This window comes from Emydura macquarii, unplaced genomic scaffold (assembly GCF_026122565.2).
Source record: "Emydura macquarii macquarii isolate MOO-44397 ecotype Brisbane River unplaced genomic scaffold, CSIRO-AGI_Emac_v2 contig_1790, whole genome shotgun sequence".
NCBI lineage: Eukaryota > Metazoa > Chordata > Testudines > Chelidae > Emydura > Emydura macquarii.
In genome coordinates, this window is record NW_027131927.1 from 16,163,405 (window position 1) to 16,181,164 (window position 17,760).

At 43.8% G+C, this 17,760-nt stretch overlaps 2 protein-coding genes across 6 annotated transcripts in view; one reads left to right on the forward strand and one right to left on the reverse strand.

Annotated features, from left to right (window-relative positions):
• Nucleotides 1-11,945, forward strand: part of CDKL2 (cyclin dependent kinase like 2) — a 42,112-nt gene extending 30,167 nt beyond the window's left edge. The window contains exons 11-15 of one of the 2 annotated variants that reach the window (XM_067556988.1): nt 1,364-1,457; nt 2,218-2,335; nt 2,528-2,634; nt 3,482-3,565; nt 11,829-11,945. In XM_067556988.1, the coding sequence (XP_067413089.1) occupies nt 1,364-1,457; nt 2,218-2,335; nt 2,528-2,634; nt 3,482-3,541 (379 nt within the window). In that variant the 3' untranslated portion in view covers nt 3,542-3,565; nt 11,829-11,945. Of the gene's footprint in view, nt 1-1,363; nt 1,458-2,217; nt 2,336-2,527; nt 2,635-3,481; nt 5,958-11,828 lie in introns of those variants that run through there. The other variant, XM_067556986.1, reaches the window with a different exon arrangement.
• Nucleotides 10,762-17,725, reverse strand: THAP6 (THAP domain containing 6). 4 transcript variants are annotated; one of them, XM_067556990.1, is made up of 5 exons: nt 17,599-17,725; nt 17,024-17,124; nt 13,732-13,939; nt 12,723-12,845; nt 10,762-12,322 (listed from the first exon to the last, which is right to left on the reverse strand). In XM_067556990.1, the coding sequence occupies exons 2-5, from the start codon at nt 17,101-17,103 to the stop codon at nt 12,068-12,070; spliced, it is 666 nt and encodes a 221-aa protein (XP_067413091.1). In that variant the 5' UTR covers nt 17,104-17,124; nt 17,599-17,725; the 3' UTR covers nt 10,762-12,067. The 4 variants fall into 4 exon arrangements, 2 of the variants coding, with proteins under 2 accessions (XP_067413091.1, XP_067413092.1); XM_067556991.1 differs by lacking the exon at nt 17,599-17,725 and adding an exon at nt 17,466-17,593; XR_010921505.1 differs by lacking the exons at nt 10,762-12,322; nt 12,723-12,845; nt 13,732-13,939 and adding an exon at nt 14,703-15,666 and having other exon boundaries at nt 17,599-17,633.
• Nucleotides 17,726-17,760: the final 35 nt, after the last annotated feature.

The following is a 17,760-nucleotide window of genomic DNA, read 5'->3' on the forward strand; positions in this document are numbered from 1 at the left end:
TTGGGTTTATCAATTAGCTCATTAAAGGTTCACCTAGCAGCAATTGCCTCTTCCATGACAAGATCAATCAAGCTACGGTATTCACTCACCTGACGATAAAACGGATTTTAGTGGGGATACCAAAAATATTTCCTGTCATACATGCTCCAATAACACCATGGGACCTAAACCTAGTACTAAAGGCCATCACTAGAACACTGTTCGAACCATTAGCAACATGTTCACTGCTATATATGTCTATGAAAGTGTCATTTTTAGTTGCCATCAGATCAGCCAGGCGCGTAGGGGAGATTAGCGCACTCGTGGCCCACCTGCCATACATGATATTCCACAAAGATAAGATCACTCTTAGACCTCATCCAAAATTTTTACCAAAAATTGTCTCAGACTTCCATATTAACCAGCCTATTCATTTACCTACCTTCAAACAGAAACCGTATGCGAACTCACAAGAAGCCACACTCCACACGCTGCATGTCAGATAGCGTTTCATCTGGCTTGAACAAAAGCATTTAGAAAATCGGATAAGCTGTACATTTCAGGGGCTGAACACACAAAAGGCAAAGCCATATCTAGCCAAAGGCTATCTAAATGAATAACTGTGTATCCAGACATGTTATAAACAGAATTACAGGCTCCTTCAGGAACCAGAGCTCACTCAACGAGAGCGATATCTACTTCCACAGCGTTCCTGAATAGCATCCCTATCACAGACATATGTAAGGCAGCAACATGGTCCTCAGCCCATACGTTCACAAAGCATTATACAATTGATCAGGCATCTGCTAGGGATGTTGCAATAGGTCTATCTGTACTCTCATCTCTTCAAAATAACTAATACCAAAGTCCCTCCACCAGATAATGGACACTGCTATATAGTCACCTAAAGTGGAGTACCCACAGGGACATCATTCGAAGAAGAAGAAATGGTTACTCACCTGGTGCAGTGACTGATATTCTTCGAGATGTGTGTCCCTGTGGGTGCTCCACTACCCCTCTAGTTCCCCTCTACTTCGGAGTTCTAGCACAGGACTCTATGGTAGAGAAGGAACTGAGTGGGTTGGGTCGTGCATACGCCAAAAGACGTGCCAACGGTGCCACGAGACGGAAGTTGCGCACACGCGGCCCAGACGAGTACTGCCGGAAAGATCTCCAATCGAGGATGAGGGATCTGATGACACCTAAAGTGGATCATCGACAGGGACACACATCTCGAAGAACATCAGTTACTGTACCAGGCAAGTAACCATTTCATGTCAGGGCTGGATGTCTCACACTGCATCATTATTTGTATATTATGATGTTACCCAGAGATTATTACTAATTCTGATTGGAGTCTTGGGTTTTTTGTTTTTGTTTATAGAGTTGATGAGAAGACTAAAAAATATGTAAACCCTTTTATAAAGCAAGGGAAACATTCACCAGCAGGGCATTACAATGTCAGATTGGGCACATCGGTAAGCTTCCTTTTTCTCCTGTAGTGAAAACAATGTATTTTAAACTTCAATATTGACTTCAGTGTCATTAATACTTTTCATTTCAGCCTTATCTAGATAGTAAACTATTATACATGATGTCCCCAAACAAAAGAATGGAAATATATCTTGAAAACTGGCTAACAGTTATGTTAAGTGGCTGTATTGCACTGGAATATTATTTAAGTTAGAGGAGCTTTCCAAGAAGTCAAAGTGATAGACATGTATTCTTCTAGACAAGTACAAAAATAGTTTCCTGGCTAGGCTGGGAGGAGAGACGGGTGTTGGCTATGGTGGCCAAGTAGTTCAGGATTTACATTTAGAATTTTCTGGGGACAGATTGTAAAAATGAATGAATCACTCAAAAAAATGAGTAGCTAGCCCCCAGAGATTTTTCTTTGAAACATCATGCAAATTTAAAGCCTGATGCTATTATCGTTATTCAGGCAAAACTCCTCTCAAGTCAGTAGGAGTTTTGTCTGAGTTAGGACTGCACAGTTGAGACCATTCTCCAGTTGTTGGTGTTCTGTGTAATTCTAGGTGGCTTCCTTAAATTACTGATTTTCTAAAGCTTGTATTGAGGATTATTGAACAGAATGTTTCTAGAAAAGAATACAGGCTGTTTTGGTACTCTGACTCTTGGGTAAGTCTCATAGCATGGAATCTCTCACTTTTTAAAAGAGCTGAATAATGGTTTTACTTTTAGTACCCTTACTCATGTAAATCAATCTCTTGGTACCAGGTCTCAAATGAAAAGAGCGTTCTTCAGGCAAACAAGAAAAGATGGGAATTCTCTAAGACAGATGTGCGTTTGCCTGAGCTAAACTATAACCATCTCCCTGAACTCAAAGGATTGGATGGTATGAGTTTTAATTTCCGATTAATTAAAACTAGATGATAAATAAGTTACAAAGAGCAGTATAAGTTGTATCAAGACATTTATTTTTAAAATCATATTAGCATATTTCTTAGAGGGAAATATTGACACCGTATGCTTAACATAACAAAACAAATCCATAGCAGTTAGTGCATTTATTTATTATCTTCTGCAGCTCGAAATTCCAGATTTATCAAAAAGGAGAACAAAACAGTCTCAGAGTCTCGTATTCCATCCCTTGCCACCATCGATCTTCACAACCCAAGCCTGGCTTTGCAACAGGTGATGATACAATCAAATGCTTTGCATTGTTCTCCTAGTGCCTTTCTTCTAAGGTTTTCAAAGCATGTTCCAAGCAGCAAGATTCAAAAGGTTCCAGACTGTCTCTCTGTGCAGCACATTGCATTCCAGGGTGTCTGCTGAGCAGCAGCACATTAACAGAGCCATTTGTTTTAGGATAATGCTGGAGTTTTGTAGCTTGAGGGGAAAAGAACCATTTCGGGCACATTTTTGGCTCAAACGTATGACCCTGGGATATCTTGGGGCAAACCGGGACCATGTTCGAGGTTCACAATAAAACAACAAATAATGTGAGTTTCGCCCTTTTTTCAGGACTTGTTGCATACAGCATGTGGCTTACAAATGGGTTAACTGATATGCAGAGCCTACAGACTAATACCCATGGTCACACATGGTCAGTAGCAGGGTGGGAAATAGAGCCCAAAAGTTTGAGCAAAAATAGTTTGGCCATTCTGGACATAGAAACAAGGTGAGAGATGAGGAAAAATAAACAACTTTTTGCAGCTTTGTTTTCTTTAACAACTCTAGCGCCTCAGCAGCATGCATTAAAAACTTGTAATTTGGGAAGGATGTAGTTCCTTGGTCTCTGTTGGGCCTTTTGTCAGCCCAGTGAGAATCAGTTCAGATTTGGCATAGTGTTATGGATTTAAAAATGTCCTTTACCCATGTATGCTGATTTGCAATATGATCAATGAAGAATCTGCCCATGTTGTATTGATATTGCACTTGGGACAGGTAAAGAGGTTATTGGTAATCAGTTTTTGTATGTCCTACTCCTTTTGATTTGGCATGTTAGGAATTAAATTAATATCTGTTTGCTGATTTACAGATATCGGGAACATCACTGCCAGATGCCTCAGAAGCCGGCTTCCCTCGAGTAGAACGCTAGTCCTGAGAAGAATTGAGGAATGGGGTACTTTTTGCCTCTGAAGCATGTTATTTTTGACAGCTTAGCCTCTTGTTGCCTTTCAAAAAGAACACGTGACAAGGGCTGATGCCTTTTGTGGGTTTACTGACTAGAGAGCCTTCCAATGTCCGATATCACCGTTTGCAGCACACTCACGTTTAGAACGTATTGTGCTGTTGCCAAGTAGCTGAAACCAGTGTGTGACTTTGTAAATGGGTCCCTTTTTCTGCATCATGCTGTGTAGTTCCATGCATATGAATCTTGATCCTAAGTGGATTTTTTTTTAACTGATCTGAGATGTTACGCATTAGAGAGGGGGATGGAATACATTATGGAGATGCGTGTGTGTGTGTCTTGAAAAGATGGTTACCCAACAGTGAAACTTAAATCAGTGTGTTAGGATATGACCAACTCCTGGCCTGGTGAGAAGAGCTGTATCAACAGCATCCAATACAATCCCTGGTAGTAAACTATTTTTCTTAAAAATAAAACAAAACAAAACATATTTATGGCCAGTTGTGAGTCCAAAGTGTCAGTGAGATAATGCAGGGTCACCAACACTTATGAGCTAAGAAAAGATGGTAACTCCTACACTTGAACCTTTTTAAAGAAAAAGAGAACACTAGCAAATTTAACAGACCCAAAAGAGAGTGATGTAGGGGAAATTTAGGTAATGGAAGAAAAAATTCACTGACTATATGTTAAATGAACATTGTCACCATAAAAATTATCAATGGAAAATATATCAATATATTATCAACATTTAAAAGTTAAAACTGAATTAATTTAAAAAATCTAATATACTTTTTATCATTTGTTTACTGTTGCCATTTCACTAATTTTGCATAGTGAAACGTAAACTGCTTACTTTCCCTGGCTGGTTCCCAGGCTCTGGCATAGAGCTGATGTATTTTGATTTCCAACACTACAGAGTACTGTTTAAATTTTAATAAATCACATTTTCGTGAAATCTTTACAATTCATCAGGTCAGACATATTCATGTTTTGTTTTTTGCAACATCCTGTTTAACATGAAATATTAATTTTGGTCCTAAACTACTAACAATGTCGCTAAAATATCAGATCTGTATGAAGATAAATATTTGTGTGTTGCCTGCATGTCCTCGTCTATGTATCTCACCCCTCTCAGCATCTTCCTGCAAATACTGACCCCACTCCTGAACTGGATTTAGTTAGTGGGGAAGAGCTAAGGTATAACTGTATATTAAATCCACTTCAGGGGTTGGTACCATCCAAAATCAATTGAATCAAGCATTTATACTGAGAATTATAAAATTGTCTAGGATTCTGTAGCCTTAGTGACTGTAAATTGTTTAAATGGTTTGATAGGTGCTTAAAGTAACACTATCAAGTTCAAATTTAGGCTTTGTCTACACTAGCACTTTTGTCGTTAAAACTTTTTTTGGTCAGGGGATGTGAAAAAACACCCCCCCCCCCCCCGACCGACATAAATTTCACCGACAAAAGCACTGGTGTGGACAGCGCTATATCAGCAAAAGACGCTCTCCCACCATCACAGCTACTGCCGCTCATTGGGGGTGCTTTAATTATGCCAGCAGGAGAGCTCTCTCTCCCACTGGCGTAGAGTGACTACACGGGAGACCTTATAGTAGCACAGATGCAGCGGTACAGCTGTGCTGCTGTAAAGTCTGTAGTGTAGATATAGCCCCAGTCAATTAAAGGAAATGCATTAAAACTGGTTTCTCGTGTTTCAACTCTACCAACTGTTGTTTTACAGTCACATTTTTCTATTTGTGAGTTGTGTGTGGTGTTTTTTTCTGTTTTTTTTTTTTTCATTTTTTTATTTAGTTTTTTTTATTTTAATGTCTTTGTTTTCCTTCTTGCTGAGGAAAAGACACAAATTGGGGAAACTGACTTTGGAGGGTGAATGATGAAACTGATGATACACACAGTGCTCTCAAAGTAAAGTAAACAACTGCAAACAGGAAGAAATCATGTTTGCTGACTTCTTTCAGTTATATAAATGTTACTTATAACTGGGCTTCAATGGGGTCTGCTGGGGACTTCACTCTTGAAAAGCCTATTACTTATTTAGGAGCCTAATAAGGACTTAGCCTAACTTTTTAAGTTGGTATCTTTATAAAGTCCTCACCATGGTGAATACAATATATTAAGACAGAAGCAAGAATTCCTGTTTTTCTTGCTGGGTGGGGGTGTTGATTTTTACTTTGTATTATGTAACAATTTCCTGCCATTCTTGATTTGTTTGTTGTTTTTTTTTAAACTCAGAAGTCCTAGGTGCATTTTAAAAATAGCTTCTCCATGTATACAGTGTAAAGGATATGCAGGTTTTTGTCCAAAAGAAAAATGTATTTCCTAATTTGTCCAAAAGAATAATAAATATTGTTCTGTTCTATACAGATTCTTATATCGTACTTGTTACCATAGAGTCTGAGTGCCTTCCAGTTGTGCATTAAATTATGTGACTTATATCTGTCATGTGCGGTTCGTTCCCTTACAGCCTCTCCCCAGGTGGTGAATTGCACATGTGGTGCAGTGTTTTGTTTTGGTGGGATATTTTCCTTCTGTGTACACACTGCTCTGGATTTGTGTCGGAGGGCAGGTCACAGCTCTGTCTCCTGTGCAAACAAGCTTTTCTCTTATGGTAGAAAGTTCCATTGTGCCAGAGGAGCGGAATTATCAACCATGATCCTCATCCCAGGGCTTTAGGTGATCTTTTCGTTATCCTGGGTTCAGGTCATGGAGTGCTTTGAAGATAAGTACTTGATTTGATATTCTCTGGGAAGCCAGTGTAGGGTGTGGAGGCCCACTCTGGTGAGCTCAGGGTAGCCTGTGTCACTGAGGAGACGCACTGCAGCATTCTGTACTAGTTGGAGTTTCCTAAATGCTGAAGGCGTCATGCCCAAGTATGTGGCATTGCTGTAGTCCAGATTGGAGGTTACAAAGGCATGAATAACTGAAGTCTGGTCATCATCCTCCAAGACAGAAGGGAGGCAGTCTCCTAGCCAATCGGAGGTGGTGGTGTTACTTACAGTTGTTGGTATATGAGAAGTTTGCGGCAATGAAGAATCCAAGACCCTCCAAAATGAGACTGCATTGACCAGTCCGCCTTCAACCAAAGGAGGCTGCACCTTGGCTATAAACCCTTCAGAGTGCTCCCACTCTGACCACCAGCATTGCTTCTGTCTTGCTAGGGGGTCAGCTTCAACCAGCTGTCACTTCATCCAGGAGCTGGTCTTCTCCAAGCACCACTGGAAAGAAGTGGGGTGGTCATATGGGGTGAAGGATGGGTAGAGCTTGTGTCAGTGTTAGTGCTTTACATGTAAAATGTGTTCTCCACACAGAATGGATGAGGTTTATTCAGATTTGGAGGGTGGCCTTTGATCTTGGCACAACACCTGGAAGATTTCGTATACAGCTCAGACTAGCAGTTCTCTAATGGGATGTGGATGACGTGGACGATAAGGAAGCAGTTGTTACTACTGGCCTTGATCTTCCATCCAGCTCTTCTGACACCCACCCCTGCGCAAGGACAGAGGACTCTACATTAGTGGATTGTGATGCAGGGTTGGGGATTTCCTTAGTAACTGTATCAGGACAACCCCCCTTAAGATGAGGCAGCTCATTTTCCCAAGGGGTCCCAGAGCTCTTTCTGTTGTCACTCATCCATCACGGGGAGTTGGTTTGGGCTATGATGCAGGTAATCCAGGAACTGATGGTTGCTGCTGCTCTTAGAAATAGCCCTGGGACTTCGGATAACTGCTATTTGGTATTGGAGCTCTTCAGACAGACACTCAGGGTATGGGTGCCAGTGCACAGTAAGTGTTACAATAACACTGAGCCCTTCCAGCTGCAGGTCTCAAAACGCTTTCCAAAGGTGGCTGTGTTGGTGGCTGTGTGTTCAGTGGGCGAGCTGAGAGCAGAACCCAGGTTCTCTGCTTCTACTCCCATGCCCCAGTGGTCTGTGCTGCTTACTGCTACATTACAGAAATGGGTTTTGTTTTGTTTTTTTCTAATTTTGCTTTTGTCATTCTTTGCGTACCGGAGAATGAGATCTCAGACCCAAGAGCCTGCTAGAGAAGCGATGGAAAGTAACTCCCCTGGTGTATATAAAAATGCATTGTGTTTCATTACAATACTGCAATGTAAATATTTATTAATATGTTTTAACGATAGTCTGTTATTTTAATGCACTGTTACCAGTTTTGTATTTTGCATCTTATATTTTCACCTCCTTGGTTTTTTTGTCATAATTCCTTGACTCCTATATCACTTTTCCTTTTTGAGGAGAGGGAAGAGTCACTGTCTTTATAGTCTACTCTTAGGCTTGTGCCATAGTGCTGAAAACCCTGGAATGTATGCCCCAGTGGACAACTCCTTGCTGAAGAGAGTTTCTTGATCTTAGGGCCAGGGAAGCCCTAGTGTACAGGAGGCTCCTGTTTGGGTGGTGCATTGAAGGCTGTGTTGGAATTGCAAGCTATCGCTTTAAGAACGATGGGGGTGTATTCTCATCCTGCTGGCAGGCTAAGGGGCTCTGTAGGGAAGTGTGCAATCTGGGCCTAGCAACACTCAGGGCAAGTCTACCCTATGGAAATCCTGACCCTGAGACATAGAGTTTAAGGCCAGAAAGGACCAACAGATCTAGTCTGACCTCCCGTATATCACAGGCCACTAAGCGCCACCCAGCATCCTCACACTAAACCCAACAACCGAGACCCTTGCTCACGTCATGAGCATGAGATATCATGACTCATTTATGGCAGGCTAACTATTGCCTGCACCGTGCCCATGCTACAGTTTCCCGTTGCGAGCTCTGACAGAGTTTAGAGCAGAACAAGAGCATACTTTTCCAAATGCAGATGAGGTTTAAGACTGTTCTTTTTAATATCTGGATTATTAGGATGGGCTCTGCCACAGATTTCCTGTCTGGGCAGGACCAGGGCTTTGTGTATGTTTGGAAACCGGGGTGACCCCTTAGGTGGCGGTGCAGAGTATTAAGGCCCTCAGGGCTTGTCTACACAAACACTTATCTCAGAACAAGCTGAGGTGTAAATTGACCTGCACTGCACTACACGTCTGTGAGGACCCTGCTGCCATGCACTACAAGTTCCCGAGTGTGCTTGGATCTGCCCCGCTCTGAAATGTGACTAGATCAGAGCACACTGGTGAATGTCTAGGGCAGAGCAGCAGAGTCCACACAGAGAGCTACTGCACAGCAGACAGAGGCGGGGTAGATGTACATCCCAGCGTGCTGCGAACTGTTTGTGTAGATACCAACCTAAGTGCTGTGCAGATCCCTGGGTGCTTACACTCAGCTGTATTTCATCACCACCATCATCGCCTTTTCCAATACCACAGTTGGGTAAGGCCAAGGTTATGAGCAGATTCATTTTGTTGGTTTCTTGGTTTAAGCAAGCACCTAGCCTGGTAGCCACTTCAACTGTAGGCATTTGCTACCCTGAAATAGGACTATACACATTCCTTCCACCACCCACTGTTTTTCGGGCAAGTTAATATTGCACAAATGCAAGTGTTATGAAGGACCTCTCAGCATTTCGCTGGAGAGGGCTTTTCATCTTTCCACCACTCTGCAAACAATCAATGGGAAGAAATATCTGTGTTTGCCTCTTTGTGATTAGGAAATGAATCCCTGGCACTTACTGGCTGCAGATTAGGGAAGATGAGATGATCAATGCTAGGCCTGTACCAAGTATACGGCTGTCATGACCCTACATGGTCAGGCAGTGCCCACTGTGTAAGAGTCCCCACCCCCTGTCCGAATGCAGACTTCTTCCAGTCCCAGCTGCTATTTTAATCCCCTCTCCCTCCGAAACAAAGGGCAAGAACCCTCATCCCTGTTGCTGAACCCTGCCCTGCCTGCTCCCTTCTACTTGGTGTCATAACCCTCTGAACTCATCAGTGCTGACAAGCATCCCTGACCTGTTCAGATTCCATAGCCTCCCATGGCAAGGCCTGCTAGAGGAAGGGACAGCTGCCTAATGTCCTGAGTGTTTTACATGGGGTCGGGGGGGTCTCCCAGCCATATCTGATGCAGAAGCTTGGACTCCAGCCTAGTGCAGCTTTCTCCAGAATGTATTTAGTTGTGTGAAGGATCCATGTTCAACTTTCTGAGTGTGGGGGACAGTTATACGCTCTAGGGCAGCGGTTCTCAACCTTTTTTTCCCCGAGTACCACTTGGGAAAAAAAGGGGGGGGGACTTGCGGCGGCGGCGGGGTTACATGGGGGGGAACAATGCCCTCCGCTGAAACCCTGTCATCGTTTGCACCTTTTCGGTGGCAGGGTTTTGCGGGGGGGGGACTTTCGGCGGCGGTGGGGTTTCGCGGGGGAGGTGGAGACTTTCGGCAGCAGATTCGGCGGTGCGATACGGCTCACGTACCACCCAGCCTTCTTCGAAGTACCACCGGTGGTACGTACCACCGGTTGAGAACCACTAGGGCACAGTGTGGCAGCAGTAAGAAAAAAGTCCAAATAATCCCCTATAATTTCTTTCCATTTTTTACTGTCACTGATCATCATAAATAGATCACTGTATTAAAAAAACATAGAAAGTATTTTCTGGATTAAATAAAACACTTGTTTGAAAATATTTAGGGAAAGCCACTGTGCATCTTTGTCCCTTTCTTGCTATCAGCGTAAGGGTGTTTTTTCTGTCTCTTTACCTAAAAGCAAAGGATTTTTAACAGCCTAGATGCTAAACCTAGAAGCCACCAAGCAAATGTGGATACTGTGCATGTGAATTATCATTGCTACTGCATATTGCAGAAACTACATACAGCAGAAGGCAATAAAAGTTGCCCTAGGTGCATTCTTACTCTACAGAACACTATCGCTCCTGTAAATACATTTACACTGGTTTTGTAAGCACTATGGATGCTGAACTACAACAAATGTTATTAGCAGCTTCTCTGTTAAGCACACTGCTTCCTGCTCTTGAGCACTGAGTTCATATGTTGTTCTTTAGCAAATGATGGGCTTCAGTCTCCTGCTCTAAGAAAACAGTACCTAGAATAGCTATCTCTTTCCCACAACCACTCTTTGCAAAGGGCATACACATTTCTTGTTTATAATGCACCTGAACTCATGCCAAATTGCTGCAAATCTTGGAACAGGAAAACGCCACATGCTGACTGCAGAGTTAGTGATTGATACACTGCATCTAATACACTCATGATACAGAGAAGAACAAATGATCAATCCATGATTTTAAAACACCCTGGGCCAAACTTCCCTTGAACCCTTGAAAAAACAGCTGAATGTGAAGTCATAGGAACACAGGAGAGGGATGGACTTCATGAGCCATCAAGTCCAGTTCCCTGCTATTGCAGGCAACATCTTTAAGGCCCAACCAAATTCATGGTCCATTTTCGTAAATTTCACGGTCCCAGCATTTTAAAAATCCTGAAATTCATGGGTTCAGAGATTCAAATCTTAAATTTCCCAGTCTTTTAACAAAGCATGACTGTGTATTTTAAAATGGCAAAATCTAACCATGCAAAGTCCACGAAGACCCCCTCCCCCAGTACAATGCCAACCTTACTTCTGTGCTGCTGCTGCTGACTTCAGAGCTAGGTGCCTGGCTAGCAGCTGCTGCTCTCTGGCTGCCCCAGCTCTGAAGGCAGTGCAGAAGTAAGGGTGGCAATACAGCAACCCCCCTACAATAGCCTTGGGAACCCCCAGTTTGAGAGAGGCTGCTATAGGGCAAAAGTACATAAAAGACCAGATTTCATGGTCCAGAACGCATTTTTCAGAGCTGTGAATTTTGTATGGCCCTACACATTATATAATCCCATTCATTCATTTATCAAGAGCCACCTTGGGAGCTCTGCACATGCAATAGGGTAGTAAAGGTCCAGATAGTACATTTCATTTAAATTCAGTCCATGATGGTCATGATTCTGTAGAAGCTCATTTTCCTTCTCCTAGTCTCTTTCCTGGTAGGAGCTCTTCCTAGTGGAAAGGCAGGTGAACAGCTCAACTCATAGCTAATGCCAAGATTACTTGTCATCTTCCAGCACTTCCTCCTACTCATGCAAATAGGGATCGCTGAACTTATCCACACAGCCTGCTCACTAGACTCCCCCACCCTCTCCAGCTCAAAATCCAAGTTTCATGCTGCTCTGTGTTAGTCCTCATTTGTATTAGGGCCTCACTAATGTTCTGCATTATGAAATCTAAGCTAGAGATGCCTCATGTGAGTAGCCTGCTAATTCAATGATTGATTAAATTTATATTTTCTCTTTTGTAGCTCATACTCCTGACCACTACCACAGCTCTGGGACCAACCCCGCCCCTGCTTCCTCTGGCCTTACATAAGGGAGCTGTGACCAAGGAATGAGAATCTTGCCCAGATGGTATCTTTAGAGAAACGGCTTCTGCAAAGATTTGTTGGGTCCTGTTCACTGAATGCTGATGCCCAGCCTAAAACAGCCCACTTCTGAATGCTGATTCTGAGGAGACTTTGTAGCTGTTCTTGCTGCACTTAATTCAGTGGATAGTCTTCTCCTGTGTGCCCACCTCACACCACTCCCAGCAATAAACATCCAGCTTACAGGCTGTTTCTGGGCTGATTAGACATTTGTTCTCCAGTTCCTGGATCATTGTCCTCAGAGATTCTCTGCGTTGTTGCTCTCTGTCTAAAGTGTTACTCAGATGGTCCTTGGCATCTTCGAGCTCACTGATTACCTGATCTAATTTACACTTCAGTTTCTTTGGACTGTCCATTATGCTGTAACTGTGCTCCTGGAAAGAAAATGCAATACATCAGAGATTCCCACCTTTTCCAAAGATCTCACACATCCCATTTGGTAAGAAAGGGTTAAGTAACTGATTAAAAAGCTGCTCCCATTAGCAATCACTCTTTGCAAAACAACAGGGGTGCATGTGCTGCTGGCCTTCTAGCTAATTAATCCACTATGGTTTAATGGTGGAACAATGTATAAGGAATGGAGCTGCCCCTACTGCTCTCTGGTGAACAATAAATTTGAGTCAGATCCTTGAATGGATGCCCTAACATGAATAAAAACAGGGACATGGAGCCAAATGCACCACTGTCCTAAGAGGGTGCCAGTTCCTGGAGTTCCACTGGCAGTGTGTTGAAAATCTCCTCTATTTAGGTGATTCACACAGTCACTTTACTTACCAAGATGAATTGGGATTGAAATTCTCCTGTACTGGAAGGTGAATCCACAAGCTGGTGGTTATGAACAGTTACTGGCAATGTTTTCAGCGGGGTGTTTCGTCTGCCACGAACTTTTCCTTGTCTCTGTTATAAATATATATTTCACACTTCAGTTATTGAGCTAGCGACACCAGAGAAAGCTGGGATTGGGCAGGCTAAAGAGTTGCTGCAGTGTAGTAGAAGCAGGGCAAGGAGGTGAAGTGAGGAACACGTCCCACACTGAACTGGCAAGTTAAAAGGTATTCATTAAATAGTTCTTGCAGTGACAGTCAGATCACTGAGGTGAGAAGTTCAACCCGGTCTTTACGGTATGTTGGGAATTTATTTAATGATATTATTATTGATTTGTATTAAGAGGCCCAGTAAAGGATCAGGACTTCACTATGCCAGGCATAAAGCAAATTCCTGCCCTGGAGAGCTCACAGAATAAGCATTTCGCTAGACTCATAGACTTTAAGGTTAGAAGGGACCATTATGATAATCTAGTCTCAGCTGCACAATGCAGGCCATAGAACCTCACCCACCCACTCCTGTAATAGACACCTGATCTAAGACTGATTAAATAATGATTTAAAGACTTCAAGGTACAGAGAATCCTCCAGCAAGTGACCCGTGCCCCATGCTGCAGAGGAAGGTGAAGGCTAGACTTGAGGTGATCACTTTCACTTCTTATGTACTTGACCATTTCTTGTTTGGACTCCTAATGGTTATTTAAAAAAGCCTTTAAGGGCATGATCCTGCACTCTCTCCTCAGGCAGTTCTGCCTGAGTAATGAGAGAAGGAACAGATCCAGAAAGATGCTAATCTTTGGTCACAATATTTTTCTACCTGTTCTCCTCCTGTTACCTAATGATAATCCAAAAGAAGAAAACATCTTCTGAGGTCTATGTAAACTGCGGGGAAAAGCCTGTCAGTGCTTGCCAATGCAGATAAATATAGGAACAACCACCTGCAGATTGTAAAGACCAACCTGGAAATGAGAAGGAAATTCAAAAATGGAAGGGACGACTCCAGGTTTGAGCTTGATGTTGGGACCTCTTGTGTCGAAGTCTGACTTCTTAAAGTGGCGTGAACATAACACATCTGCTTTCTTAGGCTCCCACATACCTGCAGAGTTCACGTCGAGCCTTTTCATGGCCAAAACCCACCTTCTTTTGGCCTTCTCATTGGTGGGGAATCTAGGACGAGTGTGCAGACAGGAAAGCAAGTTGACTATATAGCCATGCTACTCTGAAGAGTCTCTCTAGCTTTACAGAGGTATCTGTAAAGTGATTGTAAAAGGGCACACTTACAGGTAGCTTTGTGATCGCTCCTTCAGGCAATATGTAGCCTGTAGGTGATTGTATGCAGATCACCACCCATACCCCACTCTACTCTGTCATGCCCCTCTGAGGTATGCAGACCCCTCGTGTTCTGGTTACACAACCAACCATGTTATCTGCGCAGGAAGAAAGGGGCTGTGTCCTCCTCCACAAGCTTCTGAGTTAAATTAATCCATCTGAAGCCTACTTACAGGCATAATTCATATATCCTCGAGGAACTGACTTGGTAAATACACAATGACAGCGGTGGGTTCAGCTCTGAAGCCAATGTAGTGACTGTTTCCACTGACTATTCCTAGAGACTATTTCTATATAGGCTTTCATTTCAGAGATCCCAGACACTTCACATTTCATAATTAAGACTATGAACTGATTTCCCCACCATCAATTTTGGGCAGGCTAGAAGAGATTAGTTTAGACCAGTGGTTCCCAACCTGTGGGGTCTTTTAAAGTGGCCCACCATTCTCCTCCCGCTGGCAGCAGAAGGGAGCCGCTGCCTAAGGACCCAGCAGAGTACATTGCTGTGGGACTACAAGACTGGTGCAGGGCTCCCCTCCCCCGGGCTGTAGCAGGGAACATGGCAGAGCGCTCTGCCTGGTCCCTAGGGTCCCTGCAGGAGCCAGAGAGAGGGGAGCACTGATCTCCCATCCCCCGGTGCAGAAGGAAGCCGCTGCTTAGGGACCCAAGTGTAGCACACAGGGCTACAGGACACATGCAGTTTCCCTTCCATCTGGTTCTGGGAGGGGGGCTGCTGGCAGAGACTGGTGGCCCTTCAGGGTAGTAAAAATATCTGTGGCCCTCGAGCCAAAAAGGTTGGGAACCACTGGTTTAGATATAAATATTTCTCACTCAAATGATATGAAAACAACTGCTCAGTTTTAAAGGATGACACATATGTAGTGGAACCTTTGATGTATCTAGTTCAGTGAGTGAAAAAAAAACCCCAGATTAAATGGTTTTCAAAATGTCCACAGCCAGAGACCCACATCGATATCTGGATTATTTTGACTATTCTAACCATCATTATAAAAATCACGTTACTTTGTGGCTGCAATGTTTACAAGATGACTTCTTATGGTTGAATCTGGGATGAGATAAAGGAAAGCCTTAGAATGTTTCCTTGGATAATCATGGGATACACATCCTGTGATATGATTACATTTTCTGCACCTTTTTATTATGCTAATCTTTTATTTCTAAAATACTTATTTTACACAATGGGGCAGGCATTTGAGTTCATGTGTATTTTGGAAAGAAACAGATAAAATACTATTTTGATGGCAAGAAGCAGCCATTCCTAATCTCTGGGTTTACAAACCAGGTAGTCTGTGTGAGTAAGAAGAAATGCCAAGTGAATGAGTTGGCTAACAGATTATCTTTAATGGAACAAATATAGACCACTGTGGCTATCGGCAGAGAAAGCTGATAGCATGGGCAGAAATAGACCCTTTAGGAGCTATTATAATCCACATGGACAAAATTTAAGCTAATTGTATTATGGGATAACTGGTTGTGTTAAGGTTGCCAGAATGTAATGCAAAAACTGGAGATGCTTTGGCCGATTCTTCTTTCAGGTTCCCCATCTGTAGGGAAGGAATTAGTTAGAAGTTTAATATTAGAGGATTTCTCCAGTCTACTTGCCTCACTTTGCTTGAGACCATCACACTAGTGGAATAGCAGACCAGAGAGAACAATGAGAGTCCGGTAGCACCTTAAAGACTAACAAATTTCTGTGGGCATAAGCTTTTGTGGGCTGCAACCCACTTTGTCAGATGCAACTCATTGTTTTTGCTGTACACAGACTAACAGCGCTACCCCTTTGGAACTTCAGACCAGAGAGAGAGAGACATCCCATTTCCCATACACTCCGCTAGCAAATGGGGATAACCCCATCAGATGTTCTGCAACCTCTGACTATTGTCCAGAATGGAGGAGACAATTATTCATACTGCTCCTTCTGATCAGAAGATACTTTCTATAAGTTCTTTAAAAGAGCTCAGATGGGGTAAAGGGTCCCCCATATTTAGTGATGATCCTATGGCAATACCTTTTATTATCAATACTTCCTCCTTCTTTGGGTTTCTACCAAAATGCCCAGCTTATCCAAGTCAGATAACCAGGAAAGAGAAAATAACTGCTCATTCCCTCTGTCACAATCCATTGGTATTATTTGATCTTTTTTCCTGGAATGTGACAACACAGTATCTTTATATTGATAATATTTATACTGTGTCACTGCACTGGTGGGAGCAACTGGAACTCATGTTTATGTCTCATTCTTTGTTCACTATTAATCAATTTGATTATAAATAGCTTGACTTTACAACTGACTCCATGAACAAGACATGGTGAAAGTCAAAGTGTCAGAGGTCTGGTCATGAACTGTTTTAACAGCTAATAAAGCATCTGTTGCTGAATTGTGCCAAGTTCTCTCTTTTTGGAGTGTGCTCTATTTCTAGTAGCTTCCCCATTATGCCTTTATAATTTTACATACCATTACTTTAACACACTAGAAGCCAAACACTTTTAAATGTCTTTACTATGAAAGGTCCTCATTTCAGAGCATATTCCCTATTTGAGCTAGAGTGAAAGCAAGCACCATAAATCAGAAAAATCTTGAAATTTACAAGATTAAAAGAAGGCAAAGAGCAAAAACAGTGGAAGGATGATCCTTTCTGGGTGTTAACTGTTTCATTTCCATCTTCAAAGGTATTCACACAACTGTATTATTATTTTTACAGATGAGGTAACATGCAGAGAGGTGGTACTATACCAAAGATACCAAGCAAGGTCCTGCTCCCTGCAGTGGGCAATACCCCCGACATGGACCAGTTTCCATCAGCAGGGTCCAAATCGGTAACAAATTCGGGATTTCTGCTGTAAAAAACCATGCAGCCAAGGCACAAAGCAGCGAGTTACTGCCCCAGGGCTGGACCTTACACGTGAAATGTGAGTCCTCTGAGCCGGGACTTGGGCAAACATCTAGACGCGCATCCAAGGGCTGAGCAGCTCTTCACCATGGCGGGCGCCGCATTCCAGGACTGGCGGGAGAGAAGGGAGGAAGGGGGACGCAGTCAGACCGGCTCGGAGGGAGGCAGAGGCGGGCAATAGCTGGGCTGCGGGGATCTCTCACGTTAGCAGTGAATCGAGCTTGCAGGCTCCCGGCGCCTGACACGCGGCAGCACGTGCCTCTCCGCGCGGGGTTTGGACGGGGCGGAGCGTGACCGGCACGTGCTTTTAATCCACAAGTGGCGGGGGGGCGGGGGGCGAGGGACGTGTCACGTCACGTGGGAACATCCGCGGGGGGGGGCGAGTGGGGGGTTTCAAGGCGGCAGCCTGGATTGACGCTACTAACGTAACCCCCCCACCGCGGAGACGTTACCGGGGGGCGCGGGGCCGGATTTAGCTTCCAGTCGGGGCCAGGCCGGCCCGCGCGTGCCGTGGGCTTAGGCGAGTCAGGCCGCCGAGCGGGGCCCGGCCAGGGACCGAGGTGGGGGAGAGCTCGGGCCGGGTACCTGGGGAGGGCAGCGGCGCTTCCTCCTCCCGGCTCTTTGGCTTGCTTCCGCCCCTCCCCCCCAGACCGGAAGTTGCGCGCGCAGGAGCGGAGGGAGGCCGGAAGTAGTTCGCGGCGTCGCGGCGCCCCGGGCCTGAGGCCCCCGGCTTACATAATCATCATC